Raw genomic sequence first — 27,872 nt, 5'->3', positions numbered from 1 at the left:
CGGCATGTGGCGGCGACAACAAGGAATCTAAAGACTAACTCCGGTTATCCGACATTGGAAGGATACAGCACAGCGCTTTAAACTGCATCATTTAGATACGATCCGGACTATTCAAAGTACATAGGACAAAGATATGTGACAGCTTGGAGAAAGAAAACGGTTCCATTTAGTGGAGGAATTGCGTGCAGCCAAAGCCAGATGCAAAAGACTGGAACGCCTGTGGCGCAAAGACTATGACACGGCCCGGAAAGAGTCATATAGGAATAGTCTGAAGGAGTACCATGGGTGGATTAATAAGGCTAAAAGAATAAAGAGAGAATTGAATTTTCTGAAAATTCCTCCAAAGAGCTCTTTTCAATTTATAAGGAGCTCACGGCACTCATGAGGATAGTGACTAAAGACCATTACTCCACTGAGATATGCGAATCCATCGCCGATTATTTTGTAAACAAAGTGGAGCAGATATACGTGTCTTTTCAGCAGGGTCCAGCCGAAGAAATTTTGGTGAGGGACACCTGCCAAAAACCTATTAAGAAAGCCTGCCTCAAGGAATTCATGGTGCCTCCGAGGGAGGAAATGATAAAGTTAATTATGAGTATCCAGTCAGGATCCCCTACGGACGCTGATCCGCCAAAAATTCTCAGGAATCATGTTCACCTCCTGTGGAACTACATAGGAAATTTGGCTACCCTTTCCTTCCAAGAAAGTTATGTGACACTCTGTTCATCACCACCCCCTTTTCTGAATCGTTGAGAAATGGAAACTTGCACAGGTAGTTCCTATCAAAAAGAAGGTTAACCTGAGTATTCCCCAACTGAATAACCTCCGCCCCATTTCTCTTCTACCAATTCGTGCCAAAGTGGTGGAAAAATTGGTTAATAACCAGTTGGTTAAGTTTGTGGAGGATAATCATCTTTTGCACTCCTCCCATTTTGGATTTAGGGCGAAGCATTCCACAGAGACCACCCTTCTCTTCTCCACAGAACTGCTCCGTCAGAAAGTTGATGAAGGACAGACCGCCGCTCTAATATTGCTGGACTTGAGTGCGGCATTTGATACAGTGTCGCACTCTAGACTTCTTGCTCGCTTGAGCGAGACGGGGGTTGCCGGGCCAGCCTATGAATGAATGGTCTCTTTTCTGGCGGACAGAAAATTCCAAATACATTGTCTATTCTGAGCCCTACGTTGTTTAATTTGTATATGGAACCCCTGGCTAGGATGGTGGAATCGTATGGGGTGGATATCGTATCATATGCGGATGATACGCAACTGGTGGTTACTCTATCCCACAACCCAGTTGAGACGGCTGATAATTTTTCTGCTTGTCTTGCAGCACTTGCAGCATGGATGAAGAGCAACTGTATCCACCTTAATGGTAATAAGACCGAACTTCTTGTGATTGGTTCCTCTCCCTCAATTTGGACATCTGCCTGGTGGCCCACGGATTTGGGTCCTATACCCACCCCCTCAGATACAGTGAAGAATTTGGGTGTTCTCTGGGATACCAAACTCTCATATTCCCAACATATTGGCAAGATGGCGGGAAATGTTATGGCATACTGAAGGTCCTGCGTAAAATCATGGATCTCCTACCTATTACAGCTAGGAAAACATGAGTACATGCCTTGGTCACATCCCATCTTGACTATGGGAACTCCCTGCTCTGTGGCCTCAGTAAAAAGGGCCTGAACCAGCTGCAATATGTTCAAAATGCGGCGGCCAGGCTTGTTCTAAAGTTGCTGAGGAAGTCTTCGGGGAAACGTGCGTGACAGATCTTGCAATGGCTCCCCATGCGGGAACGCATCCGGTTCAAGACCATGTGCATCAGTCATCGGATTGCACACGGCAAGGGCCCGGCTTACGTCCATAGGATGTTAAACATCTATCGTCCTAAATGCCTTCTGAGATCTATGGGCAGTATGCTGTTCTCGGTACCCCGCATCTATAAGGCATGGATGAGTGGGCGTTCCTTTAGGTTCCTAGATAGCAAACAATGGAACAAACTCCCAGTCGAACTTCGTATGGAACCGTCGGAAACAAGGTTCCGGCAGAAACTTAAGACCTATTTGTTTCCCGTAGTCTAGCATTAAGTCCAGTCACTTCCCCTCAGCTTGGATTGATCTTTGTTTGAATTCATGTTGGAATGCATCCTAGCGCGGAGACTCACTGTTCTTAGTGTATTCAGGCGCTTAATAAATGTTTTTATTATTATTATTAGTGCCAGTATTTGCCGTGTCCGCTGCAGCCCGCGATAGGAATTTTCAAACTGGGCCAACACTTGGTTTTATCAAGTCATTTGAATACCTGTATCACGCACAAAGCCCTATATGGCAACGGACCAAGCTATATGAAAGCCTGCGTGGTCCCATACAGCCCTAGAAGGGTGTTACGTTCATCTGAGGCTACCCTCCTGGCCCGACCACGCTTCTGATTGGCCACTATAGGCGCGCCTTTTCTAACGTTTTTCCGGCAGCCTGGAACAACCTACCAATCGAACTTCGTAAGGAACCCAACCTGCTGCCTTTTCGCAGGATGCTAAAAACTGTGCTCTTCCGGGAAGCCTGGGGCGTGCTGTAATTCGATGACTGGCCCTATGAACTTTGGTGTGTACCTGAACAAGCGCTTAGAGACCCCGGGGTGATAATGCGCTATATAAATCTAAATAAATAAATAAATACCTGTGAAATAGAATCAGCTGTGGAGCACCATGGGTGCCGCCATACAGTAAGATTAAGCTAATTTTTCCAGGTCCTGAGGATAACCCGCAAAATATTACTGGGTTTGTAACGCGTAGACCTTGTTGTTGTGTCCAAATAAGTCATGATAATAAAAAGGTGGTGTCAGGCTAACAGATAATGTAGCATTGATTAATCCTTTGGTTGTTTACCCTGAACACCGCACTGTTTGGCCAACACTCCCTGGGATAGTTTTCATTCCTTCATAATTGTGTTAATTCTTTAAACTTTCCCTTGGTTTTTTCTAACTTTCTTCTTATCTACTTTTTATTTTTTAGGGAACTTGAGCATGCTCAAATTAGGTGTATATAATGTATTTTGTATTGTTATATAATGTTTGTGTCACTGTGAAATTGTAAATATTGTCTTTGTATGGTCCACTAAATGTTTGGATAGTTATGATAATAATGTATTCATTAAAACATTTGTCCTAAAAGAAGAAAGATACATTGAATATCAAAAGAAATAAAATATTTTCTAATTAAATGTGTTTCAATCACTATCAGTGTCACGTGTGATTGCTGGAAATAACTTGATGAATGACATCAGCATTGGCACTATAGCAGTGTTTTGGATTATAGATTGGCATAGCCTTACTGATTAAGGGACAGAACCCTTTATTGATTGCCATCATTCTAAAAGTGGCATTTTTAAAGGGTAATGATTAATCCAACTTTATCACCAAAAAGGATTTATCATTACCATTTCAGTGAAATGAGACATGACAGATATACCCCTTCTCAATCAGGAATTACCAAATATATGGTGTAAGAAGGGATTCTAAATGTTAACCTATGAGTGGGGTAGGCCTCACAGTAGTGAAAATCAAATGTGGGTGTTTTTCTCTACCAGGACATGCAAAACTTAAAAGTACATATCCTAGCTTATGATTACACAGCACCATGACCTATGGGCCACTAGGGCCTACCTTAGGGGTGACATATATTTACTAAAAGAGGAGTCTAAGGCTTGACAAGGGATTTTAAATGCCATGTCGACATGACAGTATAAACTGCCCACACAGGCTCAGCAGTGGCAGGCCTGAGACATGTTTAAAGGGCTACTTAAGTGGGTGACACAATCAGTGCTGCAGGGCAACTAGTAGGATTTCATTCACAGGCCATGTGAGCATGTAGTACATTGTACTAGGAATATATAGGCAACTGGGTATAAGCCAATGTTGCTGTGTTTAGAGGAGAGAGCACTTTAGCACTGGATAGCAGGGGTAAAGTGCTAAGAGTCTTGGAGGAGAACACTTACATTAATTTTATTACTACTGCAAGGCCTATCTCTCCCATAGTATAACACTGGAGTTACCTTATTACATGTCATAGGTGTTATTTCCAAATGGTGAGGGATACCCAGTTCATGGTTGGTATCTCTGGATTCACAATTTAAAATCCCAACTTATGGAGACGCCAGATTTTAAATTTTAATTCTGAAAATGCCATTTTTAGAAAGTTATTCAGAAAAGGGGGTGGTGATGGACAGAGTATCTGAATTAAGCAGAACACTCGTACCCAGTCAACAGATCAGGGATTGATCCATCGCCGTTTTTTAGCTCACTGCACCATCCCAGCTCAGAACATGGCTACATGCAAATTAGTCTGTCCCTGGCCCAGTGCTTCATGGGAACAGGGCAGACCAAACTACCAAGCCAATTCTTTTACTGGGAAGGAAACAAGTTTCCGGGGACCGGTTTCTGGCATTACAGCCGTCTTCGGCCCGGCTTGCTAGAATCCTGATGGTGCAATGAGCAAGGGACTCATGTCTGAGCATACCCTTCCATGCATATGGTGGACAAAACGATTCAGAAAAGGGGGTGGTGATGGACAGAGTATCTGAATTAAGCAGAACACTTGTACCCAGTCAACAGATCAGGGCTTGATCCATCACCGTTTTTTAGCTCACTGCACCATCCCATCTCAGAACCTGGCTACATGCAAATTAGTCTGTCCTTGGCCCAGTGCATCATGGGAAAGGGGCAGACCAAACTACCAAGCCAATTCTTTTACTGGGAAGAAAACAAGCTTCCGGGGACCGGTTTCTGGCATTACAGCCGTCTTCGGCCCGGCTTGCTTGAATTCTGATGGTGCAATGAGCAAGGGACTCATGTCTGAGCATACCCTTCCACGCTTATGGTGGACAAAACGATTCAGAAAAGGGGGTGGTGATGGACAGAGTATCTGAATTAAGCAGAACACTCGTACCCAGTCAACAGATCAGGGCTTGATCCATCACCGTTTTTTAGCTCACTGCACCATCCCAGCTCAGAACCTGGCTACATGCAAATTAGTCTGTCCCTGGCCCAGTGCATCATGGGAACAGGGCAGACCAAACTACCAAGCCAATTCTTTTACTGGGAAGGAAACAAGTTTCCGGGGACCGGTTTCTGGCATTACAGCCGTCTTCGGCCCGGCTTGCTTGAATCCTGATGGTGCAATGAGCAAAGGACTCATGTCTGAGCATACCCTTCCACGCTTATGGTGGACAAAACGATTCAGAAAAGGGGGTGGTGATGGACAGAGTATCTGAATTAAGCAGACATTCGTACCCAGTCAACAAATCAGGGCTTGATCCATCACCGTTTTTTAGCTCACTGCACCATCCCAGCTCAGAGCCTGGCTACATGTAAATTAGTCTGTCCCTGGCCCAGTGCATCATGGGAACAGGGCAGACCAAACTACCAAGCCAATTCTTTTACTGGGAAGGAAACAAGCTTCCGGGGACCGGTTTCTGGTATTACAGCCGTCTTCGGCCCGGCTTGCTTGAATCCTGATGGTGCAATGAGCATGGGACTCATGTCTGAGCATACCCTTCCACGCTTATGGTGGACAAAACGATTCAGAAAAGGGGGTGGTGATGGACAGAGTATCTGAATTAAGCAGAACACTCGTACCCAGTCAACAGATCAGGGCTTGATCCATCACCGTTTTTTAGCTCACTGCACCATCCCAGCTCAGAACCTGGCTACATGCAAATTAGTCTGTCCCTGGCCCAGTGCATCATGGGAACAGGGCAGACCAAACTACCAAGCCAATTCTTTTACTGGGAAGGAAACAAGCTTCCAGGGACTGGTTTCTGGCATTACAGCCGTCTTCGGCCCGGCTTGCTTGAATCCTGATGGTGCAATGGGCAAGGGATTCATGTCTGAGCATACCCTTCCACGCTTACGGTAGACGAAACGATTCAGAAAAGGGGGTGGTGATGGACAGAGTATCTGAATTAAGCAGAACACTCGTACCCAGTCAACAGATCAGGGCTTGATCCATCACCGTTTTTTAGCTCACTGCACCATCCCAGCTCAGAACCTGGCTACATGCAAATTAGTCTGTCCTTGGCCCAGTGCATCATGGGAACAGGGCAGACCAAACTACCAAGCCAATTCTTTTACTGTTAAGGAAACAAGCTTCCGGGGACCGGTTTCTGGCATTACAGCTGTCTTCGGCCCGGCTTGCTTGAATCCTGATGGTGCAATGAGCAAGGGACTCATGTCTGAGCATACCCTTCCACACTTATGGTGGACAAAACGATTCAGAAAAGGGGGTGGTGATGGACAGAGTATCTGAATTAAGCAGAACACTCGTACCCAGTCAACAGATCAGGGCTTGATCCATCACCGTTTTTTAGCTCACTGCACCATCCCAGCTCAGAACCTGGCTACATGCAAATTAGTCTGTCCCTGGCCCAGTGCATCATGGGAACAGGGCAGACCAAACTACCAAGCGAATTCTTTTACTGGGAAGGAAACAAGCTTTCCCTTTTCTGAATCGCTTTGTCCACCACAAGCATGGAAGGGTATGCTCAGATGTGAGTCCCTTGCTCACTGCACCATCAGGATTCAAGCAAGCCGGGCCGAAGACAGCTTTAATGCCAGAAACCGGTCCCCGGAAGCTTGTTTCCTTTCCAGTTAAAGAATTGGCTTGGTAGTTTGGTCTGCCCTGTTCCCATGATGCACTGGGCCAGGAACAGACTAATTTGCATGTAGCCAGGTTCTGAGCTGGGATGGTGCAGTGAGGTAAAAAACGGTGATGGATCAAGCCCTGATATGTTGACTGGGTAGGAATATTCTGCTTAGTTCGGATGCTCTGTCCATCACCACCCCCTTTTCTGAATCGTTTTGTCCACCACAAGCGTGGAAGGGTATGCTCAGATGTGAGTCCCTTGCTCACTGCACCATCAGGATTCAAGCAAGCCGGGCCGAAGACGGCTGTAATGCCAGAAACCGGTCCCCGGAAGCTTGTTTCCTTTCCAGTTAAAGAATTGGCTTGGTAGTTTGGTCTGCCCTGTTCCCATGATGCACTGGGCCAGGGACAGACTAATTTGCATGTAGCCAGGTTCTGAGCTGGGATGGTGCAGTGAGCTAAAAAACGGTGATGGATCAAGCCCTGATCTGTTGACTGGGTCGGAGTATTCTGCTTAGTTCGGATGCTCTGTACATCACGAAACCCTTTTCTGAAACGTTTTGTCCACCACAAGCGTGGAAGGGTATGCTCAGATGTGAGTCCCTTGCTCACTGCACCATCAGGATTCAAGCAAGCCGGGCCGAAGATGGCTGTAATGCCAGAAACCGGTCCCCGGAAGCTTGTTTCCTTTCCAGTTAATGAATTGGCTTGGTTGTTTGGTCTGCCCTGTTGCCATGATGCACTGGGCCAGGGACAGACTAATTTGCATGTAGCCAGGTTCTGAGCTGGGATGGTGCAGTGAGCTAAAAAACGGTGATGGATAAAGCCCTGATCTTTTGACTGGGTAGGAGTATTCTGCTTAGTTTGGATGCTCTGTCCATCACCACCCCCTTTTCTGAATCGTTTTGTCCACCACAAGCGTGGAAGGGTATGCTCAGATGTGAGTCCCTTGCTCACTGCACCATCAGGATTCAAGCTAGCCGGGCCGGAGACGGCTGTAATGCCAGAAACCGGTCCCTGGAAGCTTGTTTCCTTTCCAGTTAATGAATTGGCTTGGTAGTTTGGTCTGCCCTGTTCCCATGATGCACTGGGCCAGGGACAGACTAATTTGCATTTAGCCAGGTTCTGAGCTGGGATGGTGCAGTGAGCTAAAAAACGGTGATGGATCAAGCCCTGATCTGTTGACTGGGTAGGAGTATTCTGCTTAGTTCGGATGCTCTGTCCATCACCACCCCCTTTTCTGAATCGTTTTGTCCACCACAAGCGTGGAAGGGTATGCTCAGATGTGAGTCCCTTGCTCACTGCTCCATCAGGATTCAAGCAAGCCGGGCCGAAGACGGCTGTAATGCCAGAAACCGGTCCTCGGAAGCTTGTTTCCTTTCCAGTTAAAGAATTGGCTTGGTAATTTGGTCTGCCCTGTTCCCATGATGCACTGGGTCAGGGACAGACTAATTTGCATGTAGCCAGGTTCTGAGCTGGGATGGTGCAGTGAGCTAAAAAACGGTGATGGATCAAGCCCTGATCTGTTGACTGGGTAGGAGTATTCTGCTTAGTTCGGATGCTCTGTTCATCACCACCCCCTTTTCTGAATCATTTTAAGAAAGTTGACATTTACTTGCCTTTACCATTTGGTGCCCACTACCTGTTTCTGGGTCACATGCCTGGGTGTAGCGGACAGTTGGGCTTTGTGTATTCCTCCTCGATAGGCATGCACACTGGGGAGCTTAGGAGTGACTAGATGGGCCATTACTGCAGGATGGGTGGTAGGAGTTGGGCCCAGCCACACATACACTTGAATAGGCTTCGTCTTGCCTCCACACAAAGGGTTGCATACCCTCTGTAGTGTGGAGACAGGGCCAGGAAGGCAGGGTACCAAGTCACTTCAAAGGCCTCCCTCCAGCAGCTTCTCCCCACTTCAACGGCACAACTGTGTACAAATACTAGAACTCAGACACCACCACTTCGGTACACTTCTTGACCTGTAGATACACTGCCAGGACAAAGGACTGCATTGCTGCTACAAGGATTGCCACTCTGCTGGACTGCTGCTCTAAAAGAACTGCTGCCCTGCTGTGCTTAGCTAATGCCTACTGCTCTCTTGCCTGAAGAAGAACAGGACCTGCAACTTCATCTTGAACCCAGACCACAGAGTGCCTCATAGGGCTAGTCTGCTGGCCTCCTGATCTTAGCCTCAGGGACATAAAAGGCTCCACAACCATCTGCTGGAGCCAGCTGCTGTGAGTTACAGACACCCAAGTGGTGCTTATAAGTCCTGGATCCTTGGTGTGGCTAACTGACTCTTCCATCAAGCTTTTGGGCTCTTTGTGACTGCAACCATCCTTTCTGCATCGAGACCATGCCTCTTGCACTGAAAATCTGCGAGAGTCACTGCCAGCCCATCTCTTCACACACTGCCCTTTACAGTCCATGGGGGACTGTGAATGCAGAGCTCCAGCCTGCCCTCCACAATGCCTGGCCTGCGCTTTGTTCCATGCCAACAACTGCCAACAACACTCACCGTGCTCCCAGCGACCTTCTCCAACAGGCACAGGTCTCTTGGCACAAAACTTGGGAAGGTAAAACTTTTGTGGAGCTAATTTGAGACTATATCTGACCAGCACTCCATTTTGGTCAGCCTGAACTTTTGACTTCGATCAATACAAAGCGACCAGATAGCTGTGGTTGACGCTTTATGCGTTTAAGCACAATTTGTCCGGTTCTACTGGTTGAATTTTTGTCATATTTGTCTTGTTTTGATTCATTAAATTCAGCTCAATTGTTCTAATCTGATGTGAATGTTTTGTGCGGTGTTTTTACAGTCTTACTGTTGGAAGTGTTGCATAAATACTCTACACATTGCCTCTAAGTTAAGCCTGACTGCTCTGTTCAAAGTTAACTGAGGGTTAACCACAGGTTAATTTAGTGTTTGGTCTTGGCTCACCATGACAGGGATTGAGGTCGCTGCTTGATCAGGGCTCACCCCAGTCAACTAGTAAGCTAGTTCCTCACAGTCAGACAGACAAATATCTAGAGAGATGGATAGATAGATAGATAGATAGATAGATAGATAGATAGATAGATAGATAGATAGATAGATAGATAGATAGATAGATAGATAGATAGATAGATAGACAACTGCAGTCTGACCGCTCTCTTCCTTGTAGACACCAAGAGCTCCAGAATCGACTGGTCATCTCCCCAGGAGTCAATGCCAGTAAGGTCGAAGAGAACAGATGTTGTAGCACCAGTCGGGCACAGCGTCACCTGCTTCTTCATCACAAGGTGATGGAACATCTGTCAAAAGAAAAATTAAAGCTTATAGAAGGACCATATAAATTGTTATTGGAAGGTACTTAAAACCATATGAAAAACAAAATGTGACTATTATACAATGGTGGCACAGGCCATGCAACAAAAACTAAAATAAATCAGTTTCAGTACCAACCCTTATCAATTAAGGACCATATATCTTAAAATACTTTAAATGATCAACATAACATCACATTTCACTAAAACTACATTTCCTAAAATGAACATATTTTTGAAGAATCCAGGGCCAGATTCATCACAGTGTTGTGAGGCCGATGGGGAGGAGGCGCATGGGTGACACAACACTAAAGTCAGATTTACCTTAAATTGCCCTGCATGGCTAATTCCTGTCTTGCGTTACTCTGTCCCAGGGAGGCATTTCATGGGTGGATTGTGGGTTTTAGTGGTGGACCTGGGAATTCATCGTAATGCTATGCCTCCCTAGGTGAGGCAAAACAAGGAGAAATATCATGTGATTTTAATTGTAGATGTGCTTTTTAAGATATTTTATATCGAAATAAAGCTTTGTACTACTAAAAAAAGGACAAATATTTTTGTTTCTCTTCATTGTTTCCTTTTTCTGCAGCTCACACAGAAAGGGTTTAGCATTGAGTAAATGCCTAAATACCAGAAACCTTCTCCAGTCACCCCCAGTCACCCAGAAAGGCCATTCAAAGCAGCATGGTCAGTCACCGAGTATAGTACTGCTTTATTCCAGTTACTAAGGTATCCCAAATGAACACCATAGTTCTCAAATGTCTGAAACATTGCGGAAATTGAAACCTGAGGTTGAATGAAGTACAAAAGAATTTTGTCTGCATACAGTAATTTACTTTCCTCCATTATCAGGGATCCCGCTGCCGTGAAGCTCTTGATGGTTGGGTTGTCGTGGAACATGCAGGCTCTAGGCTCTAAAGTAAGAGCGAAAAGGAGGGGAAAGAGCTGTGATCTTTGTTTCTTTTGACAGACTTTTGTCTTTGGCAAGAGGGCAGGTGAGTTTCCCTCAGTTGAGGATTTTTGACTTAGCCAAACATGTCCCACTGAACAATCGATCTGCTTGACTTACAGCCTTCTCTGTGTCTTGAGGTTTCATGCCATACAGTTTTTAATCTCTTTCTCTTCCTTCACTAAAGCCTTTTTAGTCCTTTTTCCAATCAATAATGCTTTCTAAAGCTGTCTTTATTCCTTGAGTCTGAAACTTATCAGTAGACTTTGCTTGACTGGGTTAGATACCTTATGCCCCTCATTTATTCCATTCTTTTATTTTCCTATTTATATATTGTCCCTTAGCTTCACTTGTCCCAGTCTGAGAATGTTTTCTATATTCTTTACCCTATTATCGTCTATCCAGTCTTGAGTATCAGTATCTCTTTAACCCTTTCCCACAATTCATAGTCTTCTTCCTTTTTGCTCCTTCTCTTCCATTATGGCCAGAGTTTTTGATTTTTAGTTGACCATACATCTTCTGCATCTCTACCGCTGGATGAATATACCACTACATCGCATGCATTTACAATACATGCGATTACAACGCGGTTGTTACAGCAACCGCGTTGTTACATCGCAGTACCATTACATCGCAAGTTGTTACAACAACTTGCTGTAGGGGGTGCTGGATGTTGGAATAGTATAATTTCCTATTATTATTATTATTATTATTATTATTAAAGGCTTTTATAACGCGCTCTGTTACTAAAGAATAGTATCCTCCCATGTGTGCAACAGTAGGGAAGGTGTTGGAATAGTAAATTATACTATTTGTTAGCTTAGAGTGCCCCCTACAGCAAGTCGTTGTAATGGTACTGCGTTGTAACAACTCAGTCGTTGTAACGACCGAGTTGTAATCGCATGCATTGTTATGAATGCAATGTAATGGCTGGTTCCCCCGCTGGATAGGCTGTACTGAGCACCATTTTCTTCTCTATCATACCACTATTCTTTAGTATCCTTGTTACCTCATTGACTCATCCTCCTTGTTTACGCAAATCTTATGTTATTTTAAAGACGTCCTATGTACTAATAGGTTGGTTCATACAATACCGAATTGCAAAGGGTCACAATGAAATCTACCTCATGAATATTAATGAGGTTGGTCACAAATTGCAGCCCACTGACATTTGCTGCCCTCACAGTGAAAGCAGCTGGCTGAGGTCAGCAAACCACCATGTCTGTGATTGTTTTTAAATAATCAAAACATTTTTCCAAATGTTTTTGAAATGTTATTATTTGTTTTCCTCAAAGGAAAATAGGACGTGTTTAAAAAGAAAGAAACATTTCTAAACCATTTCTTAAGAGTACGAAGTGTCATGGACTACTGCCCACTGTAAAAATGTGTTTTGACAATTCACAAAGGGGAAGAGGACTCTTGGGGTCCTCTCGTGCACTGCGAACGGGTTATCACTACCTTTCAGTAGTTGATGAAATGTTAATGTTTTTCAACTGGCTCTCGATTGCAAAACAATAATACATACCATAAGGAATCACTGGGCCCGACTCACAGAACTTACTCATCAATGAGAAAGTCCCTTCTGTGAATACCAAAATGAGTAAGTTACTCAAAATGAGTAAGTTACTCAAAATGAGTATGTTACTCATTTTGATAATCAAAGAAGGCACTTACTCATTAATGAGTAAGTGCCTTCTGTGAATATAAAAATGGTAGTAAGTTTAGGATTTTGTCTTAAGTTAGTTCTGTGCATCGGGCCTGCAGTTTGGAAGGGATACCTTAACACACCCATTTCAAATATCAGTTCCTAACAGTTTCCTAAACCCGTTTAGTGATTTTGTAACATCTTAAACAATATTCATATGGGTTTAATACATTTGAAAAACAACGTTTCCCTGTACCAAAGCCTGTGATTGACTGAATAGCAGGGGTTGTAACAGGAAATGTGTTTGTACTTTTGGCACTAAGTATCTTCTGAGCTTTTGAGGTTTGTATCGGGAACTAGGCATCATTGGGCTAAAGCTTCAAATAAAAACATTAGAATGATCAACAGTATGAAAGCAAAAGTTTGATACACCATTCGATGAACCGTAAAGCCTTTCAAATTTTAAATACAATTGTTAATTTAAAATGTTAGCATATTCTCTAGTAGTTAGGGTGATAGTAGCAGGTTGCATTAGCACTAAGGTCGGTGTTACAATTAATGTAAAGCTTCAGAATAGCATGTGTGAAGGTCAATAGTAGATGTTGAAGGGGGCATAGTTGAGTAGGGCTTGGAGTAAGATTATGATGGGAGGAGGAGGACGGGCAAAGGTGTGTTTGGGTCAGACTCAGAGTTATTTGTTTCGTAATTACATTTATAGAGTGTCTAATTCAGGTGTGCACTGCTTGGCAGAGGAATAATAAAAAGAACACAAACCCTTCAAATTAAATTGCTTTTGCTCCTCAATGGGTTTTTATTGGATCAATCCAGGAGCAACAGAGGGGCAACGCAAAGCAAGCTCTGCATACACACAGATGTAGCAGATGGTCCACATAATCCAGAGAGTGCAGCAGGTGACCAATCGGCCAACATGCACTGTATAACGACAGATACAATATATGACCCGTGTCTATTCGGTCAGAATGAGGAGTAACCTATAGATGTGCACAGGAGACACCAGCTATAGTAGAAGCTCTTTAGGGACTTCCTTTGGTGACAGCAAAGCATCTTACAGGAGAGCAGTGGTTACACTCAGCTAGAATAATACTCTACGGGGTTCATCTGGTTTGTCAGGACAGCAACACAGGCAAGGACTGGATGTAGAAAGACAATGCAAATGATTCAGGTCCATCCAGTATTCAAAATGAGTTACCCGCCGCTGTGAACAGGAGAGTCGTTGCCACATGTGCTAACCTAGAGCAACACATGGGCAACCCACAGGAGTGCAGTCTACTGCTAGCCAGAGTCCCACAGGAGTGCAGGCTACTGCTAGCCAGAGTCCCACAGGAGTGCAGGCTACAGTTTGCCAGAGTCCCACAGAAGTGCAGCTACTGCTAGCCAGAGTCCCACAGGAGTGCAGGCTACTGTTTGCCAGAGTCCCACAGGAGTGCAGGCTACTGCTAGCCAGAGTCCCACAGGAGTGCAGGCTACTGCTAGCCAGAGTCCCACAGGAGTGAAGGCTACTGTTTACCAGAGTCCCACAGGAGTGCAGGCTACTGCTAGCAGAGTCCCACAGGAGTGCAGGCTACTGCTAGCCAGAGCCCCACAGGAGTGCAGGCTACTGCTAGCCAGAGTCCCACAGGAGTGAAGGCTACTGTTTACCAGAGTCCCACAGGAGTGAAGGCTACTGCTAGCCAGAGTCCCACAGGAGTGCAGGCTACTGCTAGCCAGAGTCCCACAGGAGTGCAGGCTACTGCTAGCCAGAGTCCCACAGGAGTGCAGGCTACAGTTTGCCAGAGTCCCACAGAAGTGCAGCTACTGCTAGCCAGAGTCCCACAGGAGTGCAGGCTACTGTTTGCCAGAGTCCCACAGGAGTGCAGGCTACTGCTAGCCAGAGCCCCACAGGAGTGCAGGCTACTGCTAGCCAGAGTCCCACAGGAGTGCAGCTACTGCTAGCCAGAGTCCCACAGGAGTGCAGGCTACTGTTTGCCAGAGTCCCACAGGAGTGCAGGCTACTGCTAGCCAGAGCCCCACAGGAGTGCAGGCTACTGCTAGCCAGAGTCCCACAGGAGTGCAGGCTACTGCTAGCCAGAGTCCCACAGGAGTGCAGGCTACAGTTTGCCAGAGTCCCACAGAAGTGCAGCTACTGATAGCCAGAGTCCCACAGGAGTGCAGGCTACTGTTTGCCAGAGTCCCACAGGAGTGCAGGCTACTGCTAGCCAGAGTCCCACAGGAGTGCAGGCTACTGCTAGCCAGAGTCCCACAGGAGTGAAGGCTACTGTTTACCAGAGTCCCACAGGAGTGCAGGCTACTGCTAGCCAGAGTCCCACAGGAGTGCAGGCTACTGCTAGCCAGAGCCCCACAGGAGTGCAGGCTACTGCTAGCCAGAGTCCCACAGGAGTGAAGGCTACTGTTTACCAGAGTCCCACAGGAGTGCAGGCTACTGCTAGCCAGAGTCCACAGGAGTGCAGGCTACTGCTAGCCAGAGTCCCACAGGAGTGCAGGCTACTGCTAGCCAGAGTCCCACATGAGTGCAGGCTAATGCTAACCAGAGTCCCACAGGAGTGCACGCTACTGCTAGCCAGAGTCCCACAGGAGTGCAGGCTACAGTTTGCCAGAGTCCCACAGAAGTGCAGCTACTGCTAGCCAGAGTCCCACAGGAGTGCAAGCTACTGCTAGCCAGAGTCTCAAAGGAGTGCAGGCTACTGTTTGCCAGAGTCCCACAGGAGTGCAGGCTACTGCTAGCCAGAGTCCCACAGGAGTGCAGGCTACTGCTAGCCAGAGTCCCACAGGATTGAAGGCTACTGTTTACCAGAGTCCCACAGGAGTGCAGGCTACTGTTTGCCAGAGTCCCACAGAAGTGCAGCTACTGCTAGCCAGAGTCCCACAGGAGTGCAGGCTACTGTTTGCCAGAGTCCCACAGGAGTGCAGGCTACTGCTAGCCAGAGTCCCACAGGAGTGCAGGCTACTGCTAGCCAGAGTCCCACAGGAGTGAAGGCTACTGTTTACCAGAGTCCCACAGGAGTGCAGGCTACTGCTAGCAGAGTCCCACAGGAGTGCAGCTACTGCTAGCCAGAGTCCCACAGGAGTGCAGGCTACTGTTTGCCAGAGTCCCACAGGAGTGCAGGCTACTGCTAGCCAGAGTCCCACAGGAGTGCAGGCTACTGCTAGCCAGAGTCCCACAGGATTGAAGGCTACTGTTTACCAGAGTCCCACAGGAGTGCAGGCTACTGTTTGCCAGAGTCCCACAGAAGTGCAGCTACTGCTAGCCAGAGTCCCACAGGAGTGCAGGCTACTGTTTGCCAGAGTCCCACAGGAGTGCAGGCTACTGTTAGCCAGAGCCCCACAGGAGTGCAGGCTACTGCTAGCCAGAGTCCCACAGGAGTGCAGGCTACTGCTAGCCAGAGTCCCACAGGAGTGAAGGCTACTGTTTACCAGAGTCCCACAGGAGTGCAGGCTACTGCTAGCCAGAGTCCCACAGGAGTGCAGGCTACTGCTAGCCAGAGCCCCACAGGAGTGCAGGCTACTGCTAGCCAGAGTCCCACAGGAGTGAAGGCTACTGTTTACCAGAGTCCCACAGGAGTGCAGGCTACTGTTTACCAGAGTCCCACAGGAGTGCAGGCTACTGCTAGCCAGAGTCCACAGGAGTGCAGGCTACTGCTAGCCAGAGTCCCACAGGAGTGCAGGCTACTGCTAGCCAGAGTCCCACATGAGTGCAGGCTAATGCTAACCAGAGTCCCACAGGAGTGCACGCTACTGCTAGCCAGAGTCCCACAGGAGTGCAGGCTACAGTTTACCAGAGTCCCACAGGAGTGCAGGCTACTGCTAGCCAGAGTCCCACATGAGTGCAGGCTAATGCTAACCAGAGTCCCACAGGAGTGCACGCTACTGCTAGCCAGAGTCCCACAGGAGTGAAGGCTACTGTTTACCAGAGTCCCACAGGAGTGCAGGCTACTGCTAGCAGAGTCCCACAGGAGTGCAGGCTACTGGTAGCCAGAGTCCCACAGGAGTGCAGGCTACTGCTTACCAGAGTCCCACAGGAGTGCAGGCTACTGCTAGCCAGAGTTCCACAGGAGTGCAGGCTACTGCTAGCCAGAGTCCCACATGAGTGCAGGCTAATGCTAACCAGAGTCCCACAGGAGTGCACGCTACTGCTAGCCAGAGTCCCACAGGAGTGCAGGCTACAGTTTACCAGAGTCCCACAGGAGTGCAGGCTACTGTTTACCAGAGTCCCACAGGAGTGCAGGCTACTGCTAGCCAGAGTCCCACATGAGTGCAGGCTAATGCTAACCAGAGTCCCACAGGAGTGCACGCTACTGCTAGCCAGAGTCCCACAGGAGTGCAGGCTACAGTTTACCAGAGTCCCACAGAAGTGCAGGCTACTGTTTACCAGAGTCCCACAGGAGTGCAGGCTACTGCTAGCCAGAGTCCCACATGAGTGCAGGCTAATGCTAACCAGAGTCCCACAGGAGTGCACGCTACTGCTAGCCAGAGTCCCACAGGAGTGAAGGCTACTGTTTACCAGAGTCCCACAGGAGTGCAGGCTACTGCTAGCAGAGTCCCACAGGAGTGCAGGCTACTGGTAGCCAGAGTCCCACAGGAGTGCAGGCTACTGCTTACCAGAGTCCCACAGGAGTGCAGGCTACTGCTAGCCAGAGTTCCACAGGAGTGCAGGCTACTGCTAGCCAGAGTAAACGCTCCATAAGGTCCATTGAGGAGTTAGAAGACAGGAGCCTATGGGTATAGACTGAATATAGATTGGCCTTATAAAGGGAATAAAGGGCCACATGCATCAACGTGTTTAGGAAGTGCAAACGGTGCGAATCGGTAAATTCGGCCGTTTGCACTTCCTAAATATGTTTTTGGGATGCAGCAAGCATTTTGAGTAATTCGGTATTTTTACCGAATTCCAAAAATGCGATTGCTATTAAGGAATTGCAAATTTGCGATTTCTTAAAAGCAATGCATCATTTTAAAAAAAATTGCGATATTTGAAACTTGAAGTGCAAATTACCACGAGGTTGAACCTCGTGGTAATTTGCGAAATGGTTTAAATAAGCTTAAAATTGCTTTTTTTAAACTGTTCAATTACAGACACACATGTCCTAAGGACATGTGTGTATGTAACTTGTACTGAAAAGTACATTTCATGGGTGCAGGGGGGGACATTGGACCCCCCTCTCCACCCTTGAAATGCATTCATGAATTGCGATTTTTCAATTGCGAATTCGCAATTCCCATTGATTCCTATGGGCCTTTTAGCACATAGGAATGAATGGGAATTGCGAATTTGCAATAGAAAAATCGCAAATTTCATGCAAATCAGTAAAAATTGCGATTTTTACCGAATCGCATAAAATTTGCGAGAAAAATGATGCATAGGCTTTTGCGAATTCTTATTTGCGATTCGCTATTTTTCGCAAATAAGAATTCGCAAATGCCGATATTGATGCATGTGGGCCATTGTGTCTCTCAAGGAGTGACAAAGAGTACCGTACAGTCTTACAGAGAGGAAATCAAGCCTTAGTGAATCCTGTGTAGAGACTATAGCTATCCAGAGCCCCAAGATCACAATGGGGCCTGCAGGCCTCCCAATGAATAAACGACACAAATTATAATACCAATGAGACGCAGTCATGAATCAAGAAGAACATGGCCTTCTGTCTGCATAATACAAATACAATTCACTAATTTGTCATTGAGAGCTGGCAGTGGCAAGCAGATTTCAGACTTTGCTTGCAGGAGTCCATCCCAGGGTGAAAAGGAACAGCAATGGCATGCACGGTTTTGAGTAGCTGAAATAGATGCCCCTTGAGGTAAGTGATGAAGATGATGGTAGCGTAGGAATGTTGGGCAAAGTATTTCGGCACTTTACAGCATGAGTAAGTTAGCTTTGGGAACTGGGTTAGGAGTATCTTTCAGCATGGGTAATTTCCTACAGGAAAATAAACTTATATTTAAGGAATAAATGTCTTTCTTATTCACTATTCCACCATCATATAGGCCTTGTGTGATCAGAAACGACATGCTTCGAGTTTATTTATTAAAACATAGGAATTTCAAAACGCTTTATTTCTCTCACAGGTTTAAGAGAACTGCTGTATACTCTTTCAGGTGTTTTAAGACAATACATTGCCTGCATGCCCAGCTCCCAATATTCAACTTTGAGATTCAGAGCCAGGTTCACAAAGATAAATGTACATTTTTGTGTAAGGTTACAATTTTTTTGCAATTCACAAAGGACTCTTATGAGTAGTATATTTATGACTGCGGAGTCTCCTCTGGCAAAGGCTCTGAAAAAAAGAAGACAGGCAGCAGTAAAGATACTACTCTTGAAATTGCTTTGTGAATTGGCAACTTACTCGAAATTGTAAGTTTACCTTTGTGAATCATGCACTCAGTGATGAACTAGAGTTCCTCAATGATCGATTTGATGACGCGCTTTATTAATATGAGACATCAAGTTGAGGCTAACGATGCCCAGTTCATGTCCCTACTAACAGGCAGGTCTATCGAGGGTAAGATTATATTTGATTCTGGGTTCACCATTCCAACCAATGGCCCTTCTAACATCAGATGGTGAAGGTTGGACGATGCTTAAAGTTAAACATCTCAAAAACAGAGGTGCTGCTTGATTAACCATAATTCCCAGATGTAGGAGGCCATCACGTGTTTGATCTGTATTGATGAGACAGCTCCCACTTCCATCCTAAGCAGTTACAAATATTTTCCTGGATTTTGAGCACAATTTATTATTGTTCTTAATCCTATGGTGAGTGTTTGCTTTTACTAAGTAAACATATTGAAAAGAATTCTCAATATTTCGAATTTTAACTTCAAGTTACAGTGGTGAGTGCACTCATTCAGGTATGTTTTGTCTATGGAAATACCACTGGCATTGAGTCCCCTAACAAAAACCTGTCCCAGTTAAAATTAGTTCATAGTTCGGCTGCACGGTTGCTGGAGAGCCCATGAAATATGATCACATTTCATAACCCTCAACTCGTCCCACTCTGTCTGGTTCTTGAGAGTAACAAACAGAGTACAATGTGTCTCATGCTTGCAAATCAGAAACAGAGTACAGTTCACCTACTGGTTACCATTCAGAAACAGAGTTCCATTTATCTGCTAGTTGCCAATCAGAAACAGAGTACAGTTCCTCTATCAGAAGCCAATTGGACACAGAGTGCAGTTCATTTACTGGCTGCCAGTCGGAAACAAGTTCAGTTCGCCTATTGGCTGCCAGTGGAAAATAGAGAACAGATCATCTGCTGGTTGCCAGACAAAGTCAGAGTACAGCTTGTCTGTTACTTGTCATTAGGAAACATAATACAATCTGTCGACTAGTTGCCAGTCAGAAACTGCATTAAACCCAGGTGTAGGCACTTGTCCAAAAAGTTGTCTGTGGCTCAGCTCCATCGCTTCTGATCTCTAAATTTAAGAGGTATGTGTCAATCTATGTCTTAAACTGAGCAGATAAGATGTGCATGTTCAATAGCGAAAATAATAAACCTAATGACCTAAATCTCTAGAAACTACCAACAAATAAACATTTAAATTCAATTTATGCTTTTCCTCCTTCCAAAGTAAAAGAAAGCACATGCTCCAAAATACAACACCTCCAATGGAATAGCTGCAAAACATACATCTATGTATATAAAATAGTAGTTGCATAATTTAAAATGTAAATATATGTAAATACCAAATTAATAAACTTTATAAAGTAGTATTTATTTATACTATTACACTACTTGAAAGGAATACTAATCATATGGGCTTTACCTACAGTTAATCAATCAGGGTTGGTAAAACACAACTACTCACTTGTGAGGGTCTCAAAGCGCTGGGGCGGCTCTGTTGACTGCTGGGGTCCTCCGAAGAGCTAGGTCTTAAAGTCCTTGCTCAACTGGGGCAATGTGGAAGCTGTCGGAGGTGGAGGAGGGGTTGTTCTAGGCTTTGGCTGGAAGGTAGGAGAAGGACTTTCCTCCCTTTCAGGTCTTGTTGATACGTGGGACGGTGGCCAGAGAGAGCTGGGCTGAACTGAGGTGTCTTTTAGGTGCGTGGAAGGAGAGGCAGCTGTATAGGTATGCTGGTCCGGTGTGGTGAAGGGCCTTCTATGCGTGGGTGAGGAGTTTGAAGGTTATTATTCTTTCAACTGGAAGCCAGTGGAGGTCGCAGAGGTTTAGGGCGATGTGACTGCAATGGGGGATGTCGAGGATCAATCAGGCTGTGGCATTCTGGACAGTCTGTAGTTTGCGAAGTAGTTTCTTGTTGATTCCGGTGTAGAGAGTGTTGCCGTAGTCCAGTCTGCTGCTGATGAGTGCAGGCATGACAGTTTTTCAGGATTCGGTTGGGATCCAGCTGAAAGTCTTTCGAAGCATGCAGAGGGTGTTGAAGCAGGTCGAGGATTGGCGGTTCATTGTGAGCAATAAGTCTAGTATGATCCTGAGGTTTTGTGCATGGTCCGTTTGGTGGGGGGATTTCCGAGGGCCACCAGGAGTCATCCCATATGGAGGGGGTGGAGCTAAGGATGAGGACTTTCTGAGGTGAGTTTCAGGCAGCTTTTCTTCATCCAGGTGGTGACGGCTATCATTCCTTCTTGAAAAGTTGTTTTTGGTGATGTTGGGTTTGTTGGTGAGGGAGAGGATCAGCTGGGCATTTTCAGCATAAGAGACGATGTTGAGACCCTGCTTCTAGACAATGGTTGAAAGGGGGGCCATGTAGACGTTGAAAAGGGTGGAGCTGAGCGAGGAGCCCTGGGGCACACCACCGTTGGTCTCTCTCAGTTACGAGAGGTAGGGAGGAAGTCTGACCCGCTGAGTTCTGCCAGTGAGGAAGGAACGTATCCAGTTGAGGGCCTTGCTGCGGATGCTGACATCATGGAGTCTGGTGGCTAGGGTACGATGGTAGTTGGTTTTGAATGCAGCAGAGAGGTTCAGGAGGACAAGGGCTGCTGTTTTGCCCCGGTCGAGGAGGGATCGGATGTCGCCGGTAGCTGCAAGCAGGGTGGTCTCGGTGCTGTGGTTGCACAAGAATCCAGATTGGGAGATGTCGAGGATGTTAGCTTTGATGAGTTTTGCTAGCTGGGGTAGACAGCTTTTTCGATGACTTTGACTGTGAATGGAACCCGGGATATGGGCCTGGATCTCTTGAGGTCCATCGGATCTGCGCAGGGTTTCTTCAGGAAGGGTTGAACTCCATCCGCATCACGACCAGCGCCGACGACACCCTCACAGCCGCCGAACATCTTCACTTCCAGATTGACACCGACCCCAAGACAACACTTAGAGGCACCCTCGTCTACATACCCCCAGGACCCCGCACACAATTCTGCGAAGACATCAGTGACTTTATCAGCCCACACGCCCTCCCTTCCGAGGACTACATTCTCCTTTGGGACCTCAACTTCCACCTGGAAAAGAACAACAATAGCAACACCACCACCCTTCGGAACAACCTCGCCAATCTCGGACTCAAACAACTGGTAAATACCTTCACCCATTACGCCGGACACACGCTCGACGCAATCTTCTCCTCCAGCAAGCACATCTCCTTCAATCACGCCACAAGACTCCACTGGACGGACCACAGCTGCGCCCACTTCAACTTCCGAAAAACCACGACACACCACCACCCACAAGTCCCCCGCAGAAACTGGAACAAAATTACCACCGACCAGATCACCACATCCTTAAACCAAAACCTCCCCGCCAGAGTATCGGACCCAAACCATGCAGCCATCAATTTCGCACAATGGCTCACCCGTTGTGCTGATGAATTAGCTACCTTGAAAAACCATCACAACAAGCCAGGAAGCAAAAGAGCCAACTGGTTCAATGACGACCTCAAAAACTCCCAAAAAAATGCTGCACCCTCGAGAAAGCCTGGCGAAAAAACCCTACACAGACAACATGACCGCCCTCAAGGACTCCACCCGTAAACACCACCAACTGATCTGATCCACCAAGAAATCAGCATTCAAGGATCGACTCGACAACAACGCCCACAACAGCAAGGAACTCTTCAGCATTGTCAAAGAGCTTACCAACCCAAGCGCCGGCACCAACGACATCACTCCCTCTCAAGACCTCTGGGACTCTCTAGCCTCGTTCTTCCACAGCAAGATCGCTGACATACATAACAGCTTCAGCGAACAACTCACTCCCCTCACCACCGAACTGAAGACCCCCACCACCACCCTCTGTGCCTGGTCCCCGATCAGCACCAAAGACACCATCCGCTTGATGAACTTCATCCACTCCGGATCACCAACCGACCCATGCCCCCACCACACCTTCAACAAGGCCGACTCCATCATCGCACCCCAACTTCGAGATATCATCAACTGCTCCCTCTTAACCGCTACCTTCCTGGAAAGCTGGAAACATGCCGAACTCAATGCCCTCCTGAAGAAACCTTATGCAGACCCCACCGAACTTAAGAACTACCGCCCCATCTCACTCCTCCCATTCCCTGCCAAAGTCATAGAGAAAACTGTCAACAACCAGCTCGCCGCCTTCCTTGAGTCTAACAGCTCCCTCGACCCCTCACAATCAGGCTTTTGAGCCAAACACAGCACCGAAACCGCCCTCATCGCAGCCACAGGTGACCTCCGAACACTACTCGACAACGGGGAAACAGCTGCCCTCATCCTCCTGGACCTCTCCGCAGCATTTGACACGGTCTGCCATAGCACCCTTGTACAACGCCTCAGCAAAGCCGGAATACAAGAAAAAGCACTGGACTGGATCATCTCGTTCCTCGCCGGAAGAACCCAGAGAGTCCGCCTCCCCCCTTCAGATCAGAGGCCACCGAAGTCATCTGTGGAGTATCACAAGGATCATCCCTGAGCCCCACCCTCTTCAACGTCTACATGAGCCCCCTCACTTCCATCGCATGCCAGCACAACCTTAACATCATCTCCTACGCTGATGACAACAGCTGATCCTCTCCCTCACAAAAGACCCAAACACCGCCAAAACCAACCTACACGAAGGGATGAAAGACGTAGCCGAGTGGATGAAGAAGAGCCGCCTAAAACTGAATTCTGACAAGACGGAAGTCCTCATCCTAGGATCATCCCCCTCTGCATGGGACGACTCATGGTGGCCACCGGCCCTTGGCAGCGCGCCCAAACCAACGGACCACGCTCGCAACCTGGGATTTATCCTAGACTCCTCCCTCTCAATGACTAGACAAGTCAACACCGTCTCGTCATCATGCTTCAACATTTTACGCATGCTCCGAAAGATCTTCCGATGGATCCCCACCGAAACAAGAAAGACGGTCACCCAAGCACTTGTCACAAGCCGACTGGACTACAGAAACACCCTATACGCCGGAACCACAACCAAACTGCAGAAAAAACTCCAACGCATTCAGAACGCCTCCGCCCGACTCATCCTAGACATACCCCGCCACAATCACATCTCCGTTCACCCGAGAGACCTTCACTGGCTCCCCGTCAACAAGAGAATCAAATTCCGTCTCCTCACCCACGCACACAAGGCCCTCTACGACCTAGGACCCGGTTACCTCAACACGCGCCAGACCTTTTACACCCCCACCCACCAACTACGATCATCCAATCAAGCCCTCGCCACGATCCCACGAATCCGAAGAGCCACCATGGGAGGAAGTTCATTCTCCTACTTAGCGGCTAAAACCTGTAATTCTCTCCCCACCCACCTCCGCCTTGCACAGAACCATCTCTCCTTCAGAAAACAACTCAAAACCTGGCTGTTTGATAAATAACGAAACCCCCCTCCCCCCAGCGCCTTGAGACCCTCTGGTTGAGTAGTGCGCTATACAAATTTTGACTTGACTTGACTTGATGTGTTTCTATGTGTCGGGAAGGTGGTGGTTACAAAGGAGCAGTTGATTGTCTAACGTAGTTTTGGTATGCTGGCAGAGGCGGCTCTGTGGATGATGTGGTGTGGGCAGGAGTCTGACAGTGCTCCAGAGTGGATGCTTTTTGTGGTCTTCAAGGGTTTTTCTGTTGTGAGAGAGATCCATTTCATCAGGGTCTTTTGGGTGGCATTGCATGAGGGAGGAGCTAGTGTGCTGAGGTGGTCTTGGTTATCAAAGTTGTCATAGATCATCTTAATGCTATGGTGGAAGAATGTGCTGAGTCTGTTGCAGAGGTCTTGAGAGGGTGGGGCATCTGTTGTTTCACAACAACTGTTAGTCACCTCCAACGTGTCATTGTGCACCAAAAACGGGATATGGCAGGACATCGTAGACAAGGTGAATTCCGTCGGAGAGCACAAGAGTTCAATGGACGAGGCCAAGAGGCGATGGGATGATGTCAAGCGGAAGACCAAGGAGTAACTTGCAGCCAACAAGACAGCAGCAATGCAGACTGGAGGTGGGAGCCCAGCGCCACAGCTGGAGCTGGATGACATTGAGGAGCTGCTATCGACAGTCATTAGTGTGGAGACTGTGGCTGGAGTCGGAGGATCGGACACTGCATTACAGGACACAACAAAACTGCAACAGGGTGAGTGACCACCAGGTACTGTGGGGATGGGTGGGGAGGCCCACAATGGCACAAATGCACAAACAAGCAGAGCACAGTACACACCCACAATGACTGTGGGTCATGTCCCTGATCTACACACTGTCACAATGTACAATGCCATGCTGTCTGAATGTCAACATGTTCCATGTGGCCACATTCATGTGGACACATTGTAATACACCATCTTCCTTTGACAATACAGGGGTACCGTCAACACCCCCTGCACAGCAGTCCCAGGCACTCTTCACTGATGATGAGGAGGACAACCCCAGCATCGACACCCAAACCCTCCAAAACATCATGGACATGATCCGCAACTCACCTCCAGGATCAGGGCAGCCCAGCTGCATCGAGGAGACCCCAGCCACTATCCAAACCACCCAGCAGGAGGCACCCATAGCCCCGGTAGTCTCCCAAAACCCCAAGGAACAAACCATGGCCTTCCAACGCCGTGCACTGGAGGGCCAGAGGGAGACGGCTGAGCAGTTGCAGGTGGGGTTCCGCCTCATGGCTACCAAACTGGACGCAATCCATCGGTGGCTAGGTCCCACGAGGGAACAGCGCTAGTCCCTAATGGACACCCACACCCACTCCATGGTCTCCAATGAGCCCTGACTGACATAACTGGAGTCATGACGCAGAGGGAAGAACACCTGTCCGCACAGACTGGTTCCGGCGACTCCAGCCGTGAGATGGCACAAATGCGGAGGCAACATGTATATGGCCCCTCTTGCTCTTTTAGCAGAGTCACACAGTGCTTAGATAGTATCTTACGCTGATGATACTCAACTGTTATTCATGCGTGATAAAGGTTGTGATTTTAATAGTGTCTGTTGAAAGTTTTCTCTTGGATGTGGCTCAATCAACTGAAATGCAAGTTTGAGAAATCAGAGATCATCTTCTTTGGCTGTCCTCCTTGTGAATCATGGCTCAATTGGTGGCCTGGTGACATGTCTCCTGCAGCGGCCCCTGTTAGTGTTGTGAAAACCCTAGGGGTAAAGTTAGATGTCACCTTAACCATTAAAGCCCAAATTCAGACTGTTGTTGGTATGTGCTTCGGCATATTGAAAATTAAAAAAACTTCCTCTCTTTGCTGCCTGTTGAGCACCAGAAGACAGTAGTGCAAGCCTTGGTCACCTCCAGGCTTGACTATGCCAATGTGCTGTACTAGGGTCTTCCACAATACTTACTGAACTGCTTGCAGGTGGCTCAGAATGCTGGGCCAGAGCTATTCTTATGGTGGGGCCCAGAGCACACATGTCCACTCATCTGAAAACTCTGCACTGGCTCCCAATACGCAGAAGGATCCAGGTTAAGGCATTGATCTTGGCGTTTCGGGCCTTTCACGGCTCGGGTGCCGCTTACCTTAGAAGATGGGTACAACATTATGTGCCACATCATACCCTGAGGTCCTCTGGACAAGCCTTGATACTTACTCCTAAATTTTCCTGCTCACGGGCAGGCGGACGCTCTTTTCAAGAGTTGGCCGCCCGCCTATGGAATAGGTTACCCCTTCATCTTAGGTTAGTTCAAGACCTGCTTACGTTCAGGAGACAGTTAAAAACTTGGCTTTTCCACCCATGTCTGCTGTAGTGCGATTGGTGTGAGCTCTGATTTTTTTGTCTTTAATTGGTCCCGTAGCTCTGGGACACTCTGTTGGAGTAGCCGCGCGCTTTATAAATACCACTTTTCATTTCATTTCATTTCAGATGTTGCGCACAGTGTTAGTGGCACCCGAGGCCTTGCGGCCGTCAAGGGCCTACCACCATGTGGAGCTGCCTTGCGTTGCACAGGGTTAGTGGCACTGGACTAGCTGAGCCGGTGTGCAGCCTGCGGTGATGACGTGTGCACTGATGTGGTCTCCGCTATCGATGGCTCAGGACTCAGCGTCATGTGTGGGACCTGCTGGGCCGTGGGGCGGCCCGGATGATGTGGACTATGCCATGGTGGCGGGACCAGGGCTTGGGGTTTGCACAGGCATGTGGTGTGCCTACTGGTGGACACACCGGCCGAAGCTGGTGAGCAGTGGGGCTTGTAGGCGCAGGGGCGGCGGTGTCTCTCTCTCTCCCTTCCTTCCCTTGCATATCTCTTTGTGCCACAGTTTCGCAGTGCTGTAAATAAAAAGTGCTGCTACTGCCTAGTTTAATTGGATTGAGTTTAAATGATCAGCATTGCCTCAAACCACACGTAAGACCTGCAGGTTACAGCAGATGTCAGCAGCGGACACTTTTGTGTCTGATTCCCTGATTTTAATGTTTGTGGTACCTCTAATGTGCCCTGCATTTACCATTTTATGGTGCAGACCCATCAACTCACGCGCTGCTACAATATGTCACACAATTTGGGCTCCCTTCACACAGTCACCTTGTGAGAAGGTGCAATCACAAGGTGTCACACAGTTAGCTGCAATGCCTGTAGGGAGCAGGTGTCCAGCTAATTGTCTGGAGGTTCTGCGCAGCCGGTGTGTATTTCAGGGCGTAAACCCTCCGCAGGACATCAGCGGTGGCCACAGAAGCTTGCTTTTGTTAGTGGGGGAGGCTGTGAATTTAAAGAGCCTTGGACTGCGCTCTGAACTTACGCCCGCCCCATTCAAGGTCCCGCCCGCTCCTCACGCCGTAAAACATTTTAAACAGAGTGCAGCACTGAAGCTGAGATTGCACAAAGCTTGATACATGCACTTTTTTAAAAACCTGACATGTGTGTGCCTGTCTATAGCATAATTTTCGAGAGCGTGGCCTACTAGGTTTCTGCAATGTCTTAATATGTGGAAAAACAGAGATCAATAAAAGCAGGTCTTAGAGGGACAGAAGCAGGA

The 27,872-nt window shown here is 47.4% G+C and overlaps 1 protein-coding gene across 1 annotated transcript in view; it reads right to left on the bottom strand.

The window, feature by feature from the left end:
* The window catches only part of LOC147700601 (transient receptor potential cation channel subfamily V member 6-like), a 148,773-nt gene that overhangs the window by 20,917 nt on the left and 99,984 nt on the right, over positions 1-27,872 (bottom strand). Inside the window, exon 8 of the mRNA XM_086929142.1 lies at positions 9,788-9,934. Within this exon, the coding sequence (XP_086785268.1) occupies positions 9,788-9,934 (147 nt within the window). The remainder of the gene's footprint in view (positions 1-9,787; positions 9,935-27,872) is intronic.

This window comes from Lissotriton vulgaris, chromosome 7 (genome assembly GCF_964263255.1).
Source record: "Lissotriton vulgaris chromosome 7, aLisVul1.2, whole genome shotgun sequence".
Taxonomy (NCBI): domain Eukaryota; kingdom Metazoa; phylum Chordata; class Amphibia; order Caudata; family Salamandridae; genus Lissotriton; species Lissotriton vulgaris.
The sequence above is the reverse complement of the archived record's forward strand: the minus strand, read 5'-3'. Positions and strand labels throughout refer to the sequence as shown.